Source organism: Falco peregrinus, chromosome 13 (assembly GCF_023634155.1).
Source record: "Falco peregrinus isolate bFalPer1 chromosome 13, bFalPer1.pri, whole genome shotgun sequence".
Taxonomy (NCBI): Eukaryota; Metazoa; Chordata; class Aves; order Falconiformes; family Falconidae; genus Falco; species Falco peregrinus.
In genome coordinates this window covers 585,372-599,205 of record NC_073733.1, presented here as the reverse complement: position 1 = coordinate 599,205, position 13,834 = coordinate 585,372, and the positions used below count along the sequence as shown (strand labels likewise).

General features: G+C 49.6%; 1 protein-coding gene across 1 annotated transcript in view; it reads left to right on the top strand.

Moving 5' to 3' along the window:
* LOC114014129 (BCL-6 corepressor-like protein 1) overlaps positions 1-12,862 on the top strand; it is a 31,801-nt gene extending 18,939 nt beyond the window's left edge. Inside the window, 8 exon segments of the mRNA XM_055817688.1 lie at positions 3,012-3,241; positions 3,354-3,557; positions 3,649-3,815; positions 3,996-4,141; positions 5,083-5,160; positions 9,975-10,128; positions 12,494-12,575; positions 12,577-12,862. Of these exon segments, the coding sequence (XP_055673663.1) occupies positions 3,012-3,241; positions 3,354-3,557; positions 3,649-3,815; positions 3,996-4,141; positions 5,083-5,160; positions 9,975-10,128; positions 12,494-12,575; positions 12,577-12,711 (1,196 nt within the window). The 3' untranslated portion in view covers positions 12,712-12,862.
* Positions 12,863-13,834: the final 972 nt, after the last annotated feature.

Below are 13,834 nucleotides of genomic sequence, written 5' to 3'. Positions count from 1 at the left end.
AGGGATCAACACAAGCAATCTTGGTTGCTAATATCACCTCATCATCAAGCGCACCTAAGAAACAAGCAAGGCCCCTAGGCTTTGGGACGAGCACTTAGATAAAGGGCACTTTTTTATTCCTTTGATGGTGAAGATAATGCTTGAATCCACTGGCTGTGTCTCCTCTCTGGCTGATACTGCCTTGCTTTCAGGAAGACCGCTTTGCTCAATCAGCTGGACTGGCTGTTCCTCACCTAGGAGTGCACACCCTGGAGTGTCAGTGCTGCTCAGCTATAGTTGAGGTGCATACATTGGTGAAAGCATTAAGCCAGTGGTGTTCCTCTGTCTCCTTTGGCTATTGCAGAGAGTGAAAATAGATGCAGATCCCTGCCAGAACCACATCTTGGACCTCTGGGCTAGAGGAACCCACTGTCCACCTCCTTTCTGTGCTTGGAGGAGCGATGGAGTTGCTGTGTTTTCCTTCTGCTGTGTGTGCAGGGGCTGCTGGAGCACGCCACTTGCAAGCACACACCGTCCCGTTCACTATGTGTTGTCTGATGTGTCAGCATTTTACCCCTTTCTCTTCACATACCAGTCAAGAGACTTGGCTCTTCCTTGCCATGTTCTCGACTCTTCTTAGGTTCATGCCGTTTCCTACCTGACTCCTCCACAGCCCAAGGGTGCTGTTCATTGCTGGGAAGGTGTTCCCTGACATGGACAGGCAACCTGCCAAGTGAGGAGTATTTAACCTACACTGATGGGCTACTTTAAAAGCTTTGCTGTAGAATACAGAGCCACTGCACGCTGGCAGAAGGAATCAGATACCGGAGAAGGAGCATCTCAAGTCCTTGTATATTGCCCTGGGTTAGTTGTGAAAGTGTTGCAGTGCTGTAAAAGAGGAGGACAGTGTTACAGACAGCCCAGCAGAAATCTCCGTCCAGTGATTACTTCCAAAACAGCAAGCAGGCTAGTGATTGCTTCGTGCTGCACTCTTTGCTAAAATTTTGCTTAGTTGTAGCCTGAGAGTTGTGCTTAAGCTTGAAAACAAATGCCGTGTTTTGTGTGGTGGAAGTCAGAACTTCTGCCCCAGACCACATCTCATGGGTGCGCTCCACTTTGTTCAGAGCAAGGAGATGTCTCCTGTTCCTTGCCTAAGTACAATCCTGCATGCTGCATTGTGTTGGGGTCTGTCTAGCCTGCAGTTTTCTTCTGACCACGGCAAGCACAGAGGCTGTGCAGGGCCAGGACTTGAGCACGGTTGCTTCCTGGACTTCGGCTGCCTAGGCTTCCCCAGTATGCAGAACAGCTAAACTAGGGTTGTCCCTGCTCAGGCCTTCTACAGCTCATTGATGGGTCTGTTGTCCATGGATTTGCCTAAGTCCTATTTTGTCCTGCAGATAACATCTGCCTCCATCACCTCCAGTGGCAATGAAGCCCTGAAGTAATCTCTGTGCTGTGCAAAGTCCTTTCTTCTGTCTGTTTTTTTAACTGACCCCTTACTCATTTCATGGAGTGCTCCTTAGTCTTGTGCTGCAGGATTGGGTGAACAGGATTCCTCCACACAGCTGATCCACCTTGGAATGATTCTTTCAGATTTTGGTCACATCCTCCTCTTCCTTCTCCTCTCCAGCTTGAGGAATCCCAGTCTTTCTTGTAGGGCAGCTTTTCCACTCCTCCGTTGTTTTGGTTGCCTTTCTCCACTTCCACTCTCTTCTTCCTGAGATGTGGAGACAGAACAGCACAGCAGTACTTGAGATGTGCTTGCTTTGAGATTTATTTGTGGTTCTACCTTGGTATTTTGGCCAAACCCATTTCTTTGTGCAGGATCTGTGGCCCATGCTTCCTAGCAGTAGCAAAACATAAATGGAAGTTATATTGCAGTGCTTGACATGGAGAATCTAGAGTCTCGGCGTACCTTGGAAGCTGAAGATGCTGCTACTGGAGTGCTGCAAAACCTGCCTTGGCACTGAAGGCAGCAGTGTCCCTAACAGACGTAAAGTTTTGTTCCTGGAGTTTATCCTTTCGATTCCTTGAAGTGATCCACTGGGGCATCTCCTAGCTCTTCACCTAGAAATGAAGCAAAGTCTTTGTTCCCAAACAAAGTGCCCAAAGCTGCGGGGAGAGCCAGGCTTGAGAGACACTGCAGAGCTGTGCATAGATGCCTCCTCTGTCCTTTGGTCTGTGCAGGGCTCTTCCTTTGTAACCTTTTTTATTCCAGCACTGATCGTCTGCACAGAGGGAGGTGTATGGCATCATACAAGTCTGGGTGGTTATTTGTTCACAGGGCTTTGCTTTCTTATTCCATACTTTGTTTTCCTGCTGCTGTCGTGCCCTTGCTACGGGATGTTGCTATTTCAGGGAAGCAGAGCGCTTGTCCTTGCACGATGCATGGGACTCTGTAATGAGCAACCCTGCAACTCTGTATAACACAAGGGAGAAAAGACTGGATTTCCCTTGAGGCCTCATGGTACTTCCTACCTGCATGCATACTAGTTGAAATTGCAGTGTGCTACTAAGTTAAGGGGAAGATGTGAGAGGGCAAGGCAAGGTCTGGTTTTGCGGGTAGCAACACAATGACTGTTTGCAGGCAGCTTAAGGGGGATGCCTCCAGAATTTTCTGTCGCTCCAAGGGGTATCCCATGTGAGTCCTGCTCGGCCTCACAGGTAGGGGAACACACCATAGAGCAGCATGCAGTTATCAAACTACTGGGAAGCGTGCTGACGAGCTGGATTGTTTTGTACTGGGCTTCCTGTTAGACCCAAGGAAAAGCCTTAGTCAGTTGTGTGCAAGCCCCAGCTCTCATTAAGCTTGGCCTTTTTGGACCAGGACCACTTGTGTCTTGTGTCCATGCTGAGTCCATCCCTGGTGGGGAGAATCTGTGCACTCACTCTCTTCTACTTACTGCAGTGCCTCCGCCATGGATCTGCAGCCATCAAAGATTGGCAGTTTGTTTTGCCTGGGGGCAGAGGTCTGGGTTGCTGGCCTTCCGTGCCATACCTAGAGAAGCTTCTCATTCCCGTTTCTCCTTTAGACTTTAGGTACCGGAAGCAGAAGGAGTCTGCGAAGGGTAAAGGCACAGAGCTACGATTGAGGAGCAGGCTTTCCCCACCCCCTCGAAAATCTCAAGGACGCCCAGACTTTCGGAATGGCTTCTTCCTGGAGCCCTCCAACAGTTCTCCTGTCCAAGAAGAGCTGGAGAAACCATCAGGAAAACGCAAATGTAAAACCAAACACCTGGCAGGGATCTGTGATGAGGGGAAGGTATGGCTTGGACAGATGAGGGGAACACGTGTGGGGAGAAGAGAGAGAAGGGGACTCCTGTTAGTAAGACACGGCCACATGTGCCAAGGAGTTGTATTCCATTATTTTTCAGGGGAAGGGCTGCTGGAACCAGCCCAAAATGCGCTCTCTGAAGAAGCCCCAAGACTTGTGGACGCTTTGTAAGTCCCGTCGGGTCTCAGGGAGTTCCCCTGAATTGCCCATGGCCCAGAACATTCCTCCTGGAGCTCGGCGGCTGATTGTGAACAAAAATGCAGGGGAGACCCTTCTGCAGCGAGCAGCTCGATTGGGCTATAAGGTGAGTTTTGGTGCCCTTTTCTGCTCTGTGTCTTGGGCTGCCTTGTCTGGGTTTGTGTGTAACCAGGCCCGCAATGCTTTTGTCCATGTAGGACGTAGTGCTGTATTGCCTGCAGAAAAAGAGCAGTGATGTGAACCATCGTGACAATGCTGGCTACACAGCTCTGCATGAAGCCTGTGCGCGAGGCTGGATCGACATCCTCCACATTCTGCTAGAACACGGTGCCAACGTGAACTGCAGTGCACAGGATGGCACAAGGCAAGCCAGTGAGAGGGGAACATCTGGGGAAGCACTGAGAAGCGTAGGGGCAGGGAGCAGGGCGTGTTTTTCAGGATGAGCTGTTGGTCATTGCTAGATTTGTTTTAACTCAAAACAGAGCGTTTGCTTTGCGGACCCATCCAGTCTCTTCTTTTTCTGCTAATGCTTCTGTCCTTGCAGGCCTGTCCATGATGCAGTAGCAAATGACAACCTGGAAACCATGTGGCTTCTACTCTCCTATGGTGCTGATCCCACTCTGGCCACTTACTCTGGGCAGACAGCTGTGAAGCTTGCCACCAGTGAAGTGATGAAGTGCTTCCTCTGTGGTAGGTGCCAAGCCTGGGAGCAGCAGTGCTTCCATCCGTCCTGTCTGGCAGCATACGGGACCAAATCTAGGTATCAGATGTTTTAGAAGTACTTGAGCAGCAGGTGACTGAATAATTTTAGTTCTGTCCTGTCATGTGTATGTTGTTTTACCACCCAAACCTTGATTATAGAATTGTATATGGTTTTCCAAATAAGATGCAAGTCACTTTTCAGTCTTTAACGTGCAAGGAGGTGGCAGTGACCTCTCGTGGTCACACAACTGAAGACAGTACTGTGTATGAGGCTTGGAGACTGTTCCACAGTTCCCAGTTACACTGCACTGCATAACCTGAGTGAGCATATTTTTGCTGCCAAGTGGTGATGCCTTCTACTTGAAAACAGCTCTGCCCAAATGCTGCCTGCCTGCTGTTGTTAGAAAGGACCATTTTGGCTCCCTATGGCCGGGAATGAAGCGTACCCGCTTTCTGTGCTGTTTGTGTAGAAGCAAGATGAGTGTTGCGTCTTCTACATCCCAGCAAGGAAGAGACAGCTAGAGTAGCAGTGGTTCCCAGAAAGATACAAGGCAGAAAGTCTCCCGTGTTGAAAAAAACTTGTTTGCCACTGTCTGTCTGAGCTCCTCCAGGCTTAACTATACATGCAGGTGTCGGAGATGTAATTTTGAACTCAAATCCACCCTAAGAACCTTTCTTTCCAAGCCACTTAGTGTTGTCCATTTTCTCTTTTCAACTTCCGTTTCATGTTCTCAGGCACAGGGTCGCGTTGTCCTCTCCTGAGGTACCCTTCTTGCAAGTCAGGTTTCAGCTTTCCCCATAATGCCTAACTGCAAAGTGGGGAAAAGCAGCAGAGGTGAACTGGCTCACCCCAGATCAATGGATATGCATGCCAGGGTCATGCTTTGACCAGTAGCTAAACGTTAATCCTCTCCATTTTTTCTCTTTAGATTACCTTTTGGATCTCCAGGGGCGCACTGATGGGGATCCTCGAACAGCGTGGGACTTCTACAGCAGCTCTGTACTAGGTGAGCTCATTCTATGCCCTTTCATGTACTGTACATATATACATTACTGAAGGGGCTAAAACTTTGAAGCCTCGTCTTGTTTGATCCTATATTGCTTTACATGGGCAGTGGGGTGGTGGGGTGGGGAAAAGCTAATACCCAAAGTCCAGAGCAGAGAGAAGTAATGCTAGGTAATGACACATCACTCACTCAGGTCTGTCCGTGTCCTTCCCAGCTCATGTCTTAGAGATCTTGCTGTCATGTTGCATGCTGGTAGTTGCTCCTGAAAAGGACATTTTCTTTGGGAAGCTGCACGTGTAGATCCCTCCAAATAGGCTGAACACGGTGTGCAAGGCTAGAATCCACATGCTGCTGTGCCTCCTGAGGGTCTTTGGGTATCGATCCAGGAGCATGTTATTCTTGTAGCAGTTCTTGCTACTCCCCAGCTAACCAGTCATCAAGATAAACCCAAGGAAGGCAGAGGACATACTTATTCCTTCGAGGTGTAGAAGTCTTGAACTTCCAGGTTCCCAGAGCTGCCCATCCCTCTCCTCCGCTTTGGAGGGGAGGCACTCATCCAGGTGAGGTCCTCTTCTTACAGTGCTGGGCATTTCCCAGTGAAGGCATGATTTGTACCTTTTACTGTCACTTTCTGAAATTGTGGTTACCATCTTAGAAGTTTTCTTGAAATGATACAGGCACAAGGTCCACAAATTGTTCCCTGTGTTGCTCCGTTCCCCAGGGGTCCATGAGTGAAGATGTTCTGGATCTAGCTGGGGGACTGGGCAGACTGCAGTGTCCCTCCCAACCACTTCTGAGACAGGAGATCAGCACTGTCAAGCCCTTCATAAAGACTTGGGTTACGTATGCTGGCAAGCTAGAAGGCTGTTGATTTTAGTTGCTCACATAGTCATTCCCGACATCCTCCTAGAAATGAAAAAAATCAGATACATATGGAAGGGTACTCTTGGTAGAGGACTTATCCTTGGAGGACCGTGGTGTCTCTTCATTTCAGAGTAAAAGAAATTCTTTACTCCTAAGAACACTTTATTTGTAGGCTTTTGCACCTCAGGCGCACCAAGAAGACTGTTCAAACCACAACCTCCTTCCTCTGAATTTCTCACTCCTGAAACTATTGCAGTCCTTTAAGAAGAAGCCTCTTTACCACAAGAAAAATAGTTATTCTTTGACTTGAATATTTTAAAAGTAAAGATATTACCTCTTTTGATTTGTCACTGTTTCCCACTTGGATTCCTCTTGATAAACAAGGGAGGAAAATTGTGTGTGGTTTTGTGGGTAGGAGAGTTTGGCTTGCTTTGATTACTACAGCATGCTGAGTTCTTGGTTGCCCAGAGAGCTGATGTGCTTGAGTTCTAGTATCTGCTTGTGTCCTGTTCATCAGCGTCCTTTCCTCTTGAGGATCCTGGCATGAGATTTAGACTGCCAATTGTCATACCCTCTCTAGGAGGCCCACTGCCACATGCAAGTAATTTAGAAATGTGCCATCTTGTTTTTCATATACCCTAATGCCTGAAATGGAACAGGTGGATCTTGGAAAAGCAAGCCAATTGTGTTTTGTTCAAATTAGCTGCTTGTCTCAGTTCTTTCATTTCCCTAGCCCTTGTCTTGTCTTGAAATATCTTGTCTTGCATCATGTCTTCCCACATTTCTGTCCTCCACCCCATAGGTAAAAAAAAAAAAAAAAAAGGCTTTTTTTTTTCAATAAGCAAACCACCATTGAGTCTTTGGTGTTTCTTGGAGGAATGCAGGAGTGCTGGGATGCCATCGGTAGTGGCAGTTTACCACTCAGAAAGGCCTTGCTGAGACACTTGGCTAATACATGGAAAATCTCCCCAGGGAGCGCTGGGCACTGCACTTCCTTTCCTTCCCCTGGACCTTAGTCGAGATTTTCAGAGTATTTCTTCAATTGAGGGTGGAAAAAGACTACTTTCCCTGTCAGGCATGTCCTACCTCTTGCATTGGGACTTCACACTAAATCCTGGCCACTGTGGATACGTCTCGGCTGGGTCTCTGTAATTCATGTGGTGCCATCTGTCAGGTTTTGTCTTCCATCTCTCCTGTGCTACCTGAAGCTGGTTAACAAGCCAGACAAATCCCACATTATCTGCCTGTACCCTTCCCTAGAAATGTCATTTCATCCTCGTTGCCGTAAAGATCCTTCCAGTGTGGACTGGCCTGATGCTTGCATCTCAGGTGCTTCAAACTTTAACAGTTACCTCTGCACAGCTCTTGGGAGAACATAGGTTCCTCCCAGACATCAGCGAATATCCCTGCAGAAATGTCAGTGATGCAAAATGTTCTGAAACCCTGTGGCTTTGGTGATGATGTGGGATATTTCTGTCTCTGGCTTGGAGAGAGGGTGACAGAGATCCCAAGCCAAATCACCACCACGCTGCAGTGAGAGGCTCAGTCACACCGCCCCTTCTTTTGCCCCTCAGCAGGGAGTGTTCCCAGTGCTGCCCTTGACACTGCCTTTGGGAGGCTGCGTGGCAAGTTGTGGCAAGGAACTAACTCAGTTGGGAAGTAATCCTTTATCCTGCCAGGTCTGTTTTCAGCGGGCACAGAAAGGGACCTTCCTTTCCATCCACACCTAGATCAGCTTACAGCAGTGGTGAAATGGCAGCATTAGACCACTGTCACCTGTGCTTTGCCAGGGCACTGTGTGAGTTGGCAAGGAAGGGCAAGATGCCTGAGCCTGTGAGAAGGGGTTGGTTTCTTTACAGTGGCGTTTACTGAGTGTTTTGAAATGGGTCCTTTTGGCTTGGTTACCTTCAGCAGTCACCTCGGGTCACCAGGAGCAAATACTGCCCAGGGCAGGGGATTACCTCATTCAGCTCTGGAGTAACCGAGCTGCTCCCAGCTGTCATAGGCAGCAAACCAGCTCAGCAGAAAAAAGTCCTCCTCCTTCAGTGGTTCAGTCCTTCAAAATTTGCCTTCCATCAGGTCCACTAACTGAAGCACAAAGCATTGCATGTCCCTCAGGGTGGAGGAGAAATCCCAGGCCCCTGCTTGATCTGTTTTTATTCTTTGAGGCAAGAATGTTGTCCACATTTTCCTTTAGGTCTGCACATCTCTGGGAGCCAAAAGATAATGAGGGAAGCCAGGGTGTGGGATCTCTGAGGTCTGAGTCTGGTAAAGTCATCAGCATCTTGGACTTCACACTACTGTAGTTCCAGATACAAAGTCCCACGCCAGGGTCTTGTTCTACACCTGGGAGTAGCATTGTTGTGTCTGATTGTCTCCCTGTTACTCTGCAGTGGTACAGAATGTTTCTGTTCTTGTCGCAGCTTTCACTTGGGCTAACGGACAGGACCGAGTGTGAAGAGTTTTCAGGACAGACATTGGACTGTGTTGCCGCATTAAATGCATTTAATTCTTTTTTTCCTGGGTTGCTCAAGAAATTGGAATTTTTTTGGTGATAGCATCTGAGCTTTGCCTAGCAGTGATGTCAGACCAATACTCATGTCACTTATTTTTGTCCTATTCTACAATGAGTTTTGAAGATTTAAGTACTCTGTTTTTCTGTTTCTTAGGGATTTTTTTTTCCCTTGGCAGGACTAAGAAATTCCTTCTTTTTTTTCCTGAGACCCTGTTTGAGCCTGTATCTCCTGTCATCTGCTGTTGTTTCTTTATTAAAATAACATTCTCACTGGGTGCTGGATTGATTTGTAGAGCAGTATGGTGCGTGGAGCTTTCTCATGCAGCACACCATAAGATTTCTTTTTTTCCCCAGCCTTTTCTCTTGCAGGTGGTATTGAACTTTTGCGTGATTGGTTTATTTGCTCACTAGCACATTTGGTCTGACTTCTTTCTGTAGAATCTGAACTCTATTTTCTGGAAGTTTTTGGAGTTACTCTCTTTTATCTCAGCGGGACAAAAACCACTCTGCAAACCTAAGACTATTGATACTTCTTAACAATGAAATCCAGACAGCAAGCTGTTTTTCAACAGATGGTTTTTCAATTCAGATTAGTGAATGGTAAATTTAACTGCTTTTAAATGGCTGATGGATCAAGTGCGCTATTTGCCATCTCTTATGGACACAAATCCCGCTGAAGCTGAGGTACCTCCTGGAACAGCCAGCTTCAAGCCAGAAATCTGCAGGGCTGATTCTCTGAAGTCATGCTTGGTGTTGTTTGGTTGTATTAGTCTTTAGATCTGCTGCTCAGTTTGGTGGCACAGCCTTGCAGTCCTTACTTAGACACGGTTGCTGGCACACACCTCTAGATAACCTGCTGACAGTTGTCAAGAGTGGAATCCGGATGGAGAAGTACTCAACAAGCAGAGCGCAGTGCCTTCCTTTATAGGATCTGTGCAGAAAAAGCACCTCATACATCCACCTCCTGCTCTGGCGCAGGCTCTGAGGACAGCTGTGCTGGCAAAGCAGAGGGGACTGAGGCTGTTTCAGGGAGAGCCTGGGGGCCAGCACGTGTTTGGCCCAAGAAAAGACTACCAGTCAAAGTGGCTCGTTTTGCAAGCAGGCCGTGCCTCGTCTTGTGTGCGGGATCAGTGTAAACCTAAAGGTTGCTGCTATGACATAAGATGTTCTTTCTACCTGATGCGGTCACCAAGTGGAGTCTTGCTGTGCAGAGCAGCCAGCGCTCACACAGAGTTCCTCTGAGATGAGGGGCTCGAAGGAGAGCAGGAAGAGCCCCCGGGACTTGGCTCTTACAGTTGCTGTGATGTTGTGGGAAGGTTCATGGGAAATTGCAGTGGTAGCCGGTTCAGCTGGGCAGAGCTGTTCCCCAGGGAGTGATGAGCACTGTCTGGTGTGAAACTGTGAGTGATGCCAATGTCTCTTTTGCTTGTTGCAGAGGGGAAAGATAGCATTGGATGTGATCTTCTGCTCAACCCTCCAGGAAGTTCAGACCAGGAGGAAGAGGAGCAAGAAGCAGACAACTTCATGTTTGAGTTCTCAGACAAGCCACTGCTTCCCAGCTATAACCTCCAAGTGTCAGTGTCTCGGGGGTGAGTATCTTTTCCCAGAGCAGAGAGCATTTGGGTGACATTAATGCTGGGCTGGAGGGCGAGCTCACAGAACAGAGCCCTTGAGCTTATGAGGCTAGCAACAGTACAAGAAAGCCTTAGGCTGCTCTCCAGGTGAGAGATAACATGAAATATAAAATTCATACCCGCCTGGGAAACTTTGAGAGCCCAAGCTGACTGTGTGCTAAGGAGACAGGCCATACAGAGTTGCACTTGTGTCCTGTAGACCAGAAAGCACTCCTCCAAAGGAGATGATACCTTTATCCCTGTTCTGCAGGTAGAGACTGAGGAATGGTGCTATTGTAGCTTCCCCAGAAGGAGCAAATTGCTGCTGCTGCAGCAGTAACCCTCTTGTGGCACACTCCCTGTCATGAGCCATCTCATAATGAAGCATTGGACAGACTCTTACTTAGAATAATGTGAAGGTAGAAACGACACTTTGTGAGCCCCAAGTCAGAGAAGCAAGTAGAAGATATAGGGTAAGATGGAATTTGTTTGACTGATTGTGTGATCCTCCCCCTCTACTCTGCCCTGGTGAGGCCGCATCTGGAGTGCTGTGTCCAGTTCTGGGCCCCTCAGTTCGAGAGGGAGGGAACTGCTGGAGGGGCTCCAGCGGAGGGCTGCCAAGATGATGAGGGGACTGGAACATCTCCCTGATGAGGAAAGGCTGAGAGAGCTGGGTCTCTTTAGCCTGGAGAAGAGAAGACTGAGAGGGGATCTCATCAACGTCTACAAACACCTTAAGGGCAAGTGTCAGGAGGATGGGACTCTTTTCAGTGGTGCCCAGTGACAGGACAAGGGGCAACGGGCACAAACTGCAGCACAGGGAGCTCCATCTGAGTACGAGGGAAGAACTTCTTTATCTTGGAGGTGACAGAGCACTGGCACAGGCTGCCCAGAGAGGCTGTGGAGCCTCCTCTGGAGATATTGAGAACCCGCCTGAACGTGACTCTGTGCAACCTGCTCTAGGAGAACCTGCTTTAGCAGGAGATTGGACTGGGTGATCTCCAGAGGTCCCTTCCAACCCCAGCCATTCTGTGATGCTGTCATTCTGTGATTCTCAGAAGTCCATCTCTGAGGTGGTCACCTTGGCTTCTTGTTGCAGTCAGCAAAGACTTGACGGCAGGATTTATCCAAATGAGGGCAGGAGTAAACATGGGGCTGGTCCTTGGTCCTCTCCCCCAGAGTTAATGAAAAGAGGAGAAAGAATGAGGGACTACAGGTGAGGGAGACCTATACATGGGGGAATCGAGCAAGGAAAGACCCCTTTGGTTTCGGAAAAGACGGGTTTAAGGGACGACTTGTTTAACACAAAACTGAGAAGCAGCACAGGTAAAGCCAAAAGGAATAGCTGTTTTTGTGTCATCTGTCTGATGCCTGCTGTTCTGTACCACAGGTGGTCACAGGCTTGGTGTCCCCTTCACAGACAGCAGCATATCAGTCATTTCAGCTCCTTGAGGTTAAGAGCAGCTTGTGTACCTTAGGTGGTGCTTTTCCTTCAGATTCAGGTTAGAGACACTGGGTTGGAGGCAGGGCCTTGTAGGAATGCAGTCAGCGTCTGGCAGTGTGCATCTCTTGGGGTCCTGCTGCTCACGTTCCTGCAGAGTTCTGGCTGTGCGGCAGCATGGCAACCTGCGTTGCTTGGGACAGACCTGGCCGCCCTCAATGAGCAGGCGGGGGTAGTAAAGGATCTCCGCGTGCAAACCTGCTGCAAGCCTCCCTCTCTCCTCCTCCTGATGCTGCTCCTAGCCCTCTTTTTCTCCAGCAATGGGCAGCAGTGGCTTGCATTGATGGGTCCCAGTAGATTGTTTCCCCTCCATCGTGGGGAAGGCTACATCAGGGCACAGCGCTGGAGCGGTCCTCCCTTCTCCACCCCTTCTGACACCATGGCTCTTGGATTTGCCGGGATTGCAGCGGGGCGAAAGGCGACTTGGAAGAGGCAGCAACAAAAGTGCTACTTTTCTGTTTAGTGAGTTTCTGTGCCTGCCAATTTCTGTCCATCCAGAGGGACACATGCGGCACCCAGGAGAAATGGCCGGGTGGGAAACGGAGCCTCTGGTGTGGCATTGCTGGGTGGGGATGCTGCCGGGACACCGTTGGTGGCATACCTTCCACACCGATGTTCCTGTCCTGAGTGCTTTAAAAAGCTGTGACCTGCAAAATAGTGATCAAAGCGAGGTGCATCTCTGAGCCTGGGTCCTGTACGTGTGGTCTGCCCAGGCCCCGCGGAGGAGGACCCCACGGAGAATAGTGCCTGGGCCTCAGCAGCGGCGCTGTGTCGCAGGGAGGCAGTGAGGTGGGCATACTCCTCCACCCCTAACCCACCATCCCCTTGCTGTCCTTGCAGGCCCTGCAACTGGTTCCTCTTCTCCGATGTGCTCAAGCGGCTGAAGCTGTCCTCCCGCATATTCCAGGCCCGCTTCCCACACTTTTGAGATCGCCACACTGCCCAAGGCGGAGTTCCAGCGTCAGGTCTCTCTCAGCCAGGTGCTGGCACAGGAGGAGGTACAGGAGAGTCCCGAGCCGGCACAGGGTGCTGCAGAGACAGTGGAGCTGGTGCACTAGGACAAGCTGTTGGGGAGACTCTGCTGCTCCTCCCAGCGCACAGACGCCTGCTTCTGCACTGGTGCTGGTAGTGGAAGCTCTGCAGCTCAGCCCAGCTGTTCCCAAACCCCACTGCTGGTGGCCAGTGAGCTGTGTCCAGCTTTAGTGCCTGGCAACCCTGGCTGTGGGGCAGCCATTTTCTGTCTGGCTTCACCCTTGGGAGCAGAGTGTGCATAATATTTGTTATTTGTTTCTTTTGGAAAGACCCATTTTACACCTGCTTCCCTACTCCCCAGCCCAGGTGCGCTCCAAGGCACAGGGATGGCTTAGCCTCTGTACGTGCTCAGGATGTACCTGTATCCTGAAACTGCTCCTGAAAAGATGCAGAGAGGCTTTAAAGAAGGGAACAGGGAATGAGATGGGAAGCTGGAGTGCAAGAAATAAGCCGTGGATTTATAACTAGGTCCATGTGGGTACTGGTGCCGATCAAAGCCACTTCAGAAGACTGGAAGTCCAAAGGTCACAACAGGAGGCTAAAGGAAAAGGCAAAGGCAAAACTGAGTAGAAAATGGCCCAACTGTGTTGGCTGGTGAGAGCAGAAAGCCCCAAACCAAAACTAGATATCCAGGTCAGCAGCAGACATTTAGCAATGGGAAGTAACACGGCTGAGCAACTCAGTTGTTACCTACCCCTGCCTTGACCATAGCAGTGCGCAGGATGCCAGCTCAGCTTTTTGATATACTGCAGGCAAAGTGGTGCTGATACGAGGAGCCCGAGAGCCACACAGCAGAGCCAGCAAGATTTCTGAGAGCCTCGCAGCACAGCACCAGGCTGGTACCTGAATGTACTCCAGCCTGACGAAAAGAGCTGCTGGTCCAGGGATACAAAACCTGTTTTGATCCCTGCAAGCAAAGCATTGCCTGGGTATGACTTTCAGAATGAGAGGCACAAGGCCTGTGATTGCTTCTGGCAGGTCATTCACATGGCTGTAGAAGAAGAGACCAAGGGCAGCAGGAGTGCCCTGGCAGTGGGAGTAGAAGGAAAGTCTTGATCACGCACCACTTTGGGGGGGGGACGGACTTGACCACAGATGGGGTGCAGCACTGCACTTGCTGCTAATGACAGGTGAGCATTAGAGCAGGGG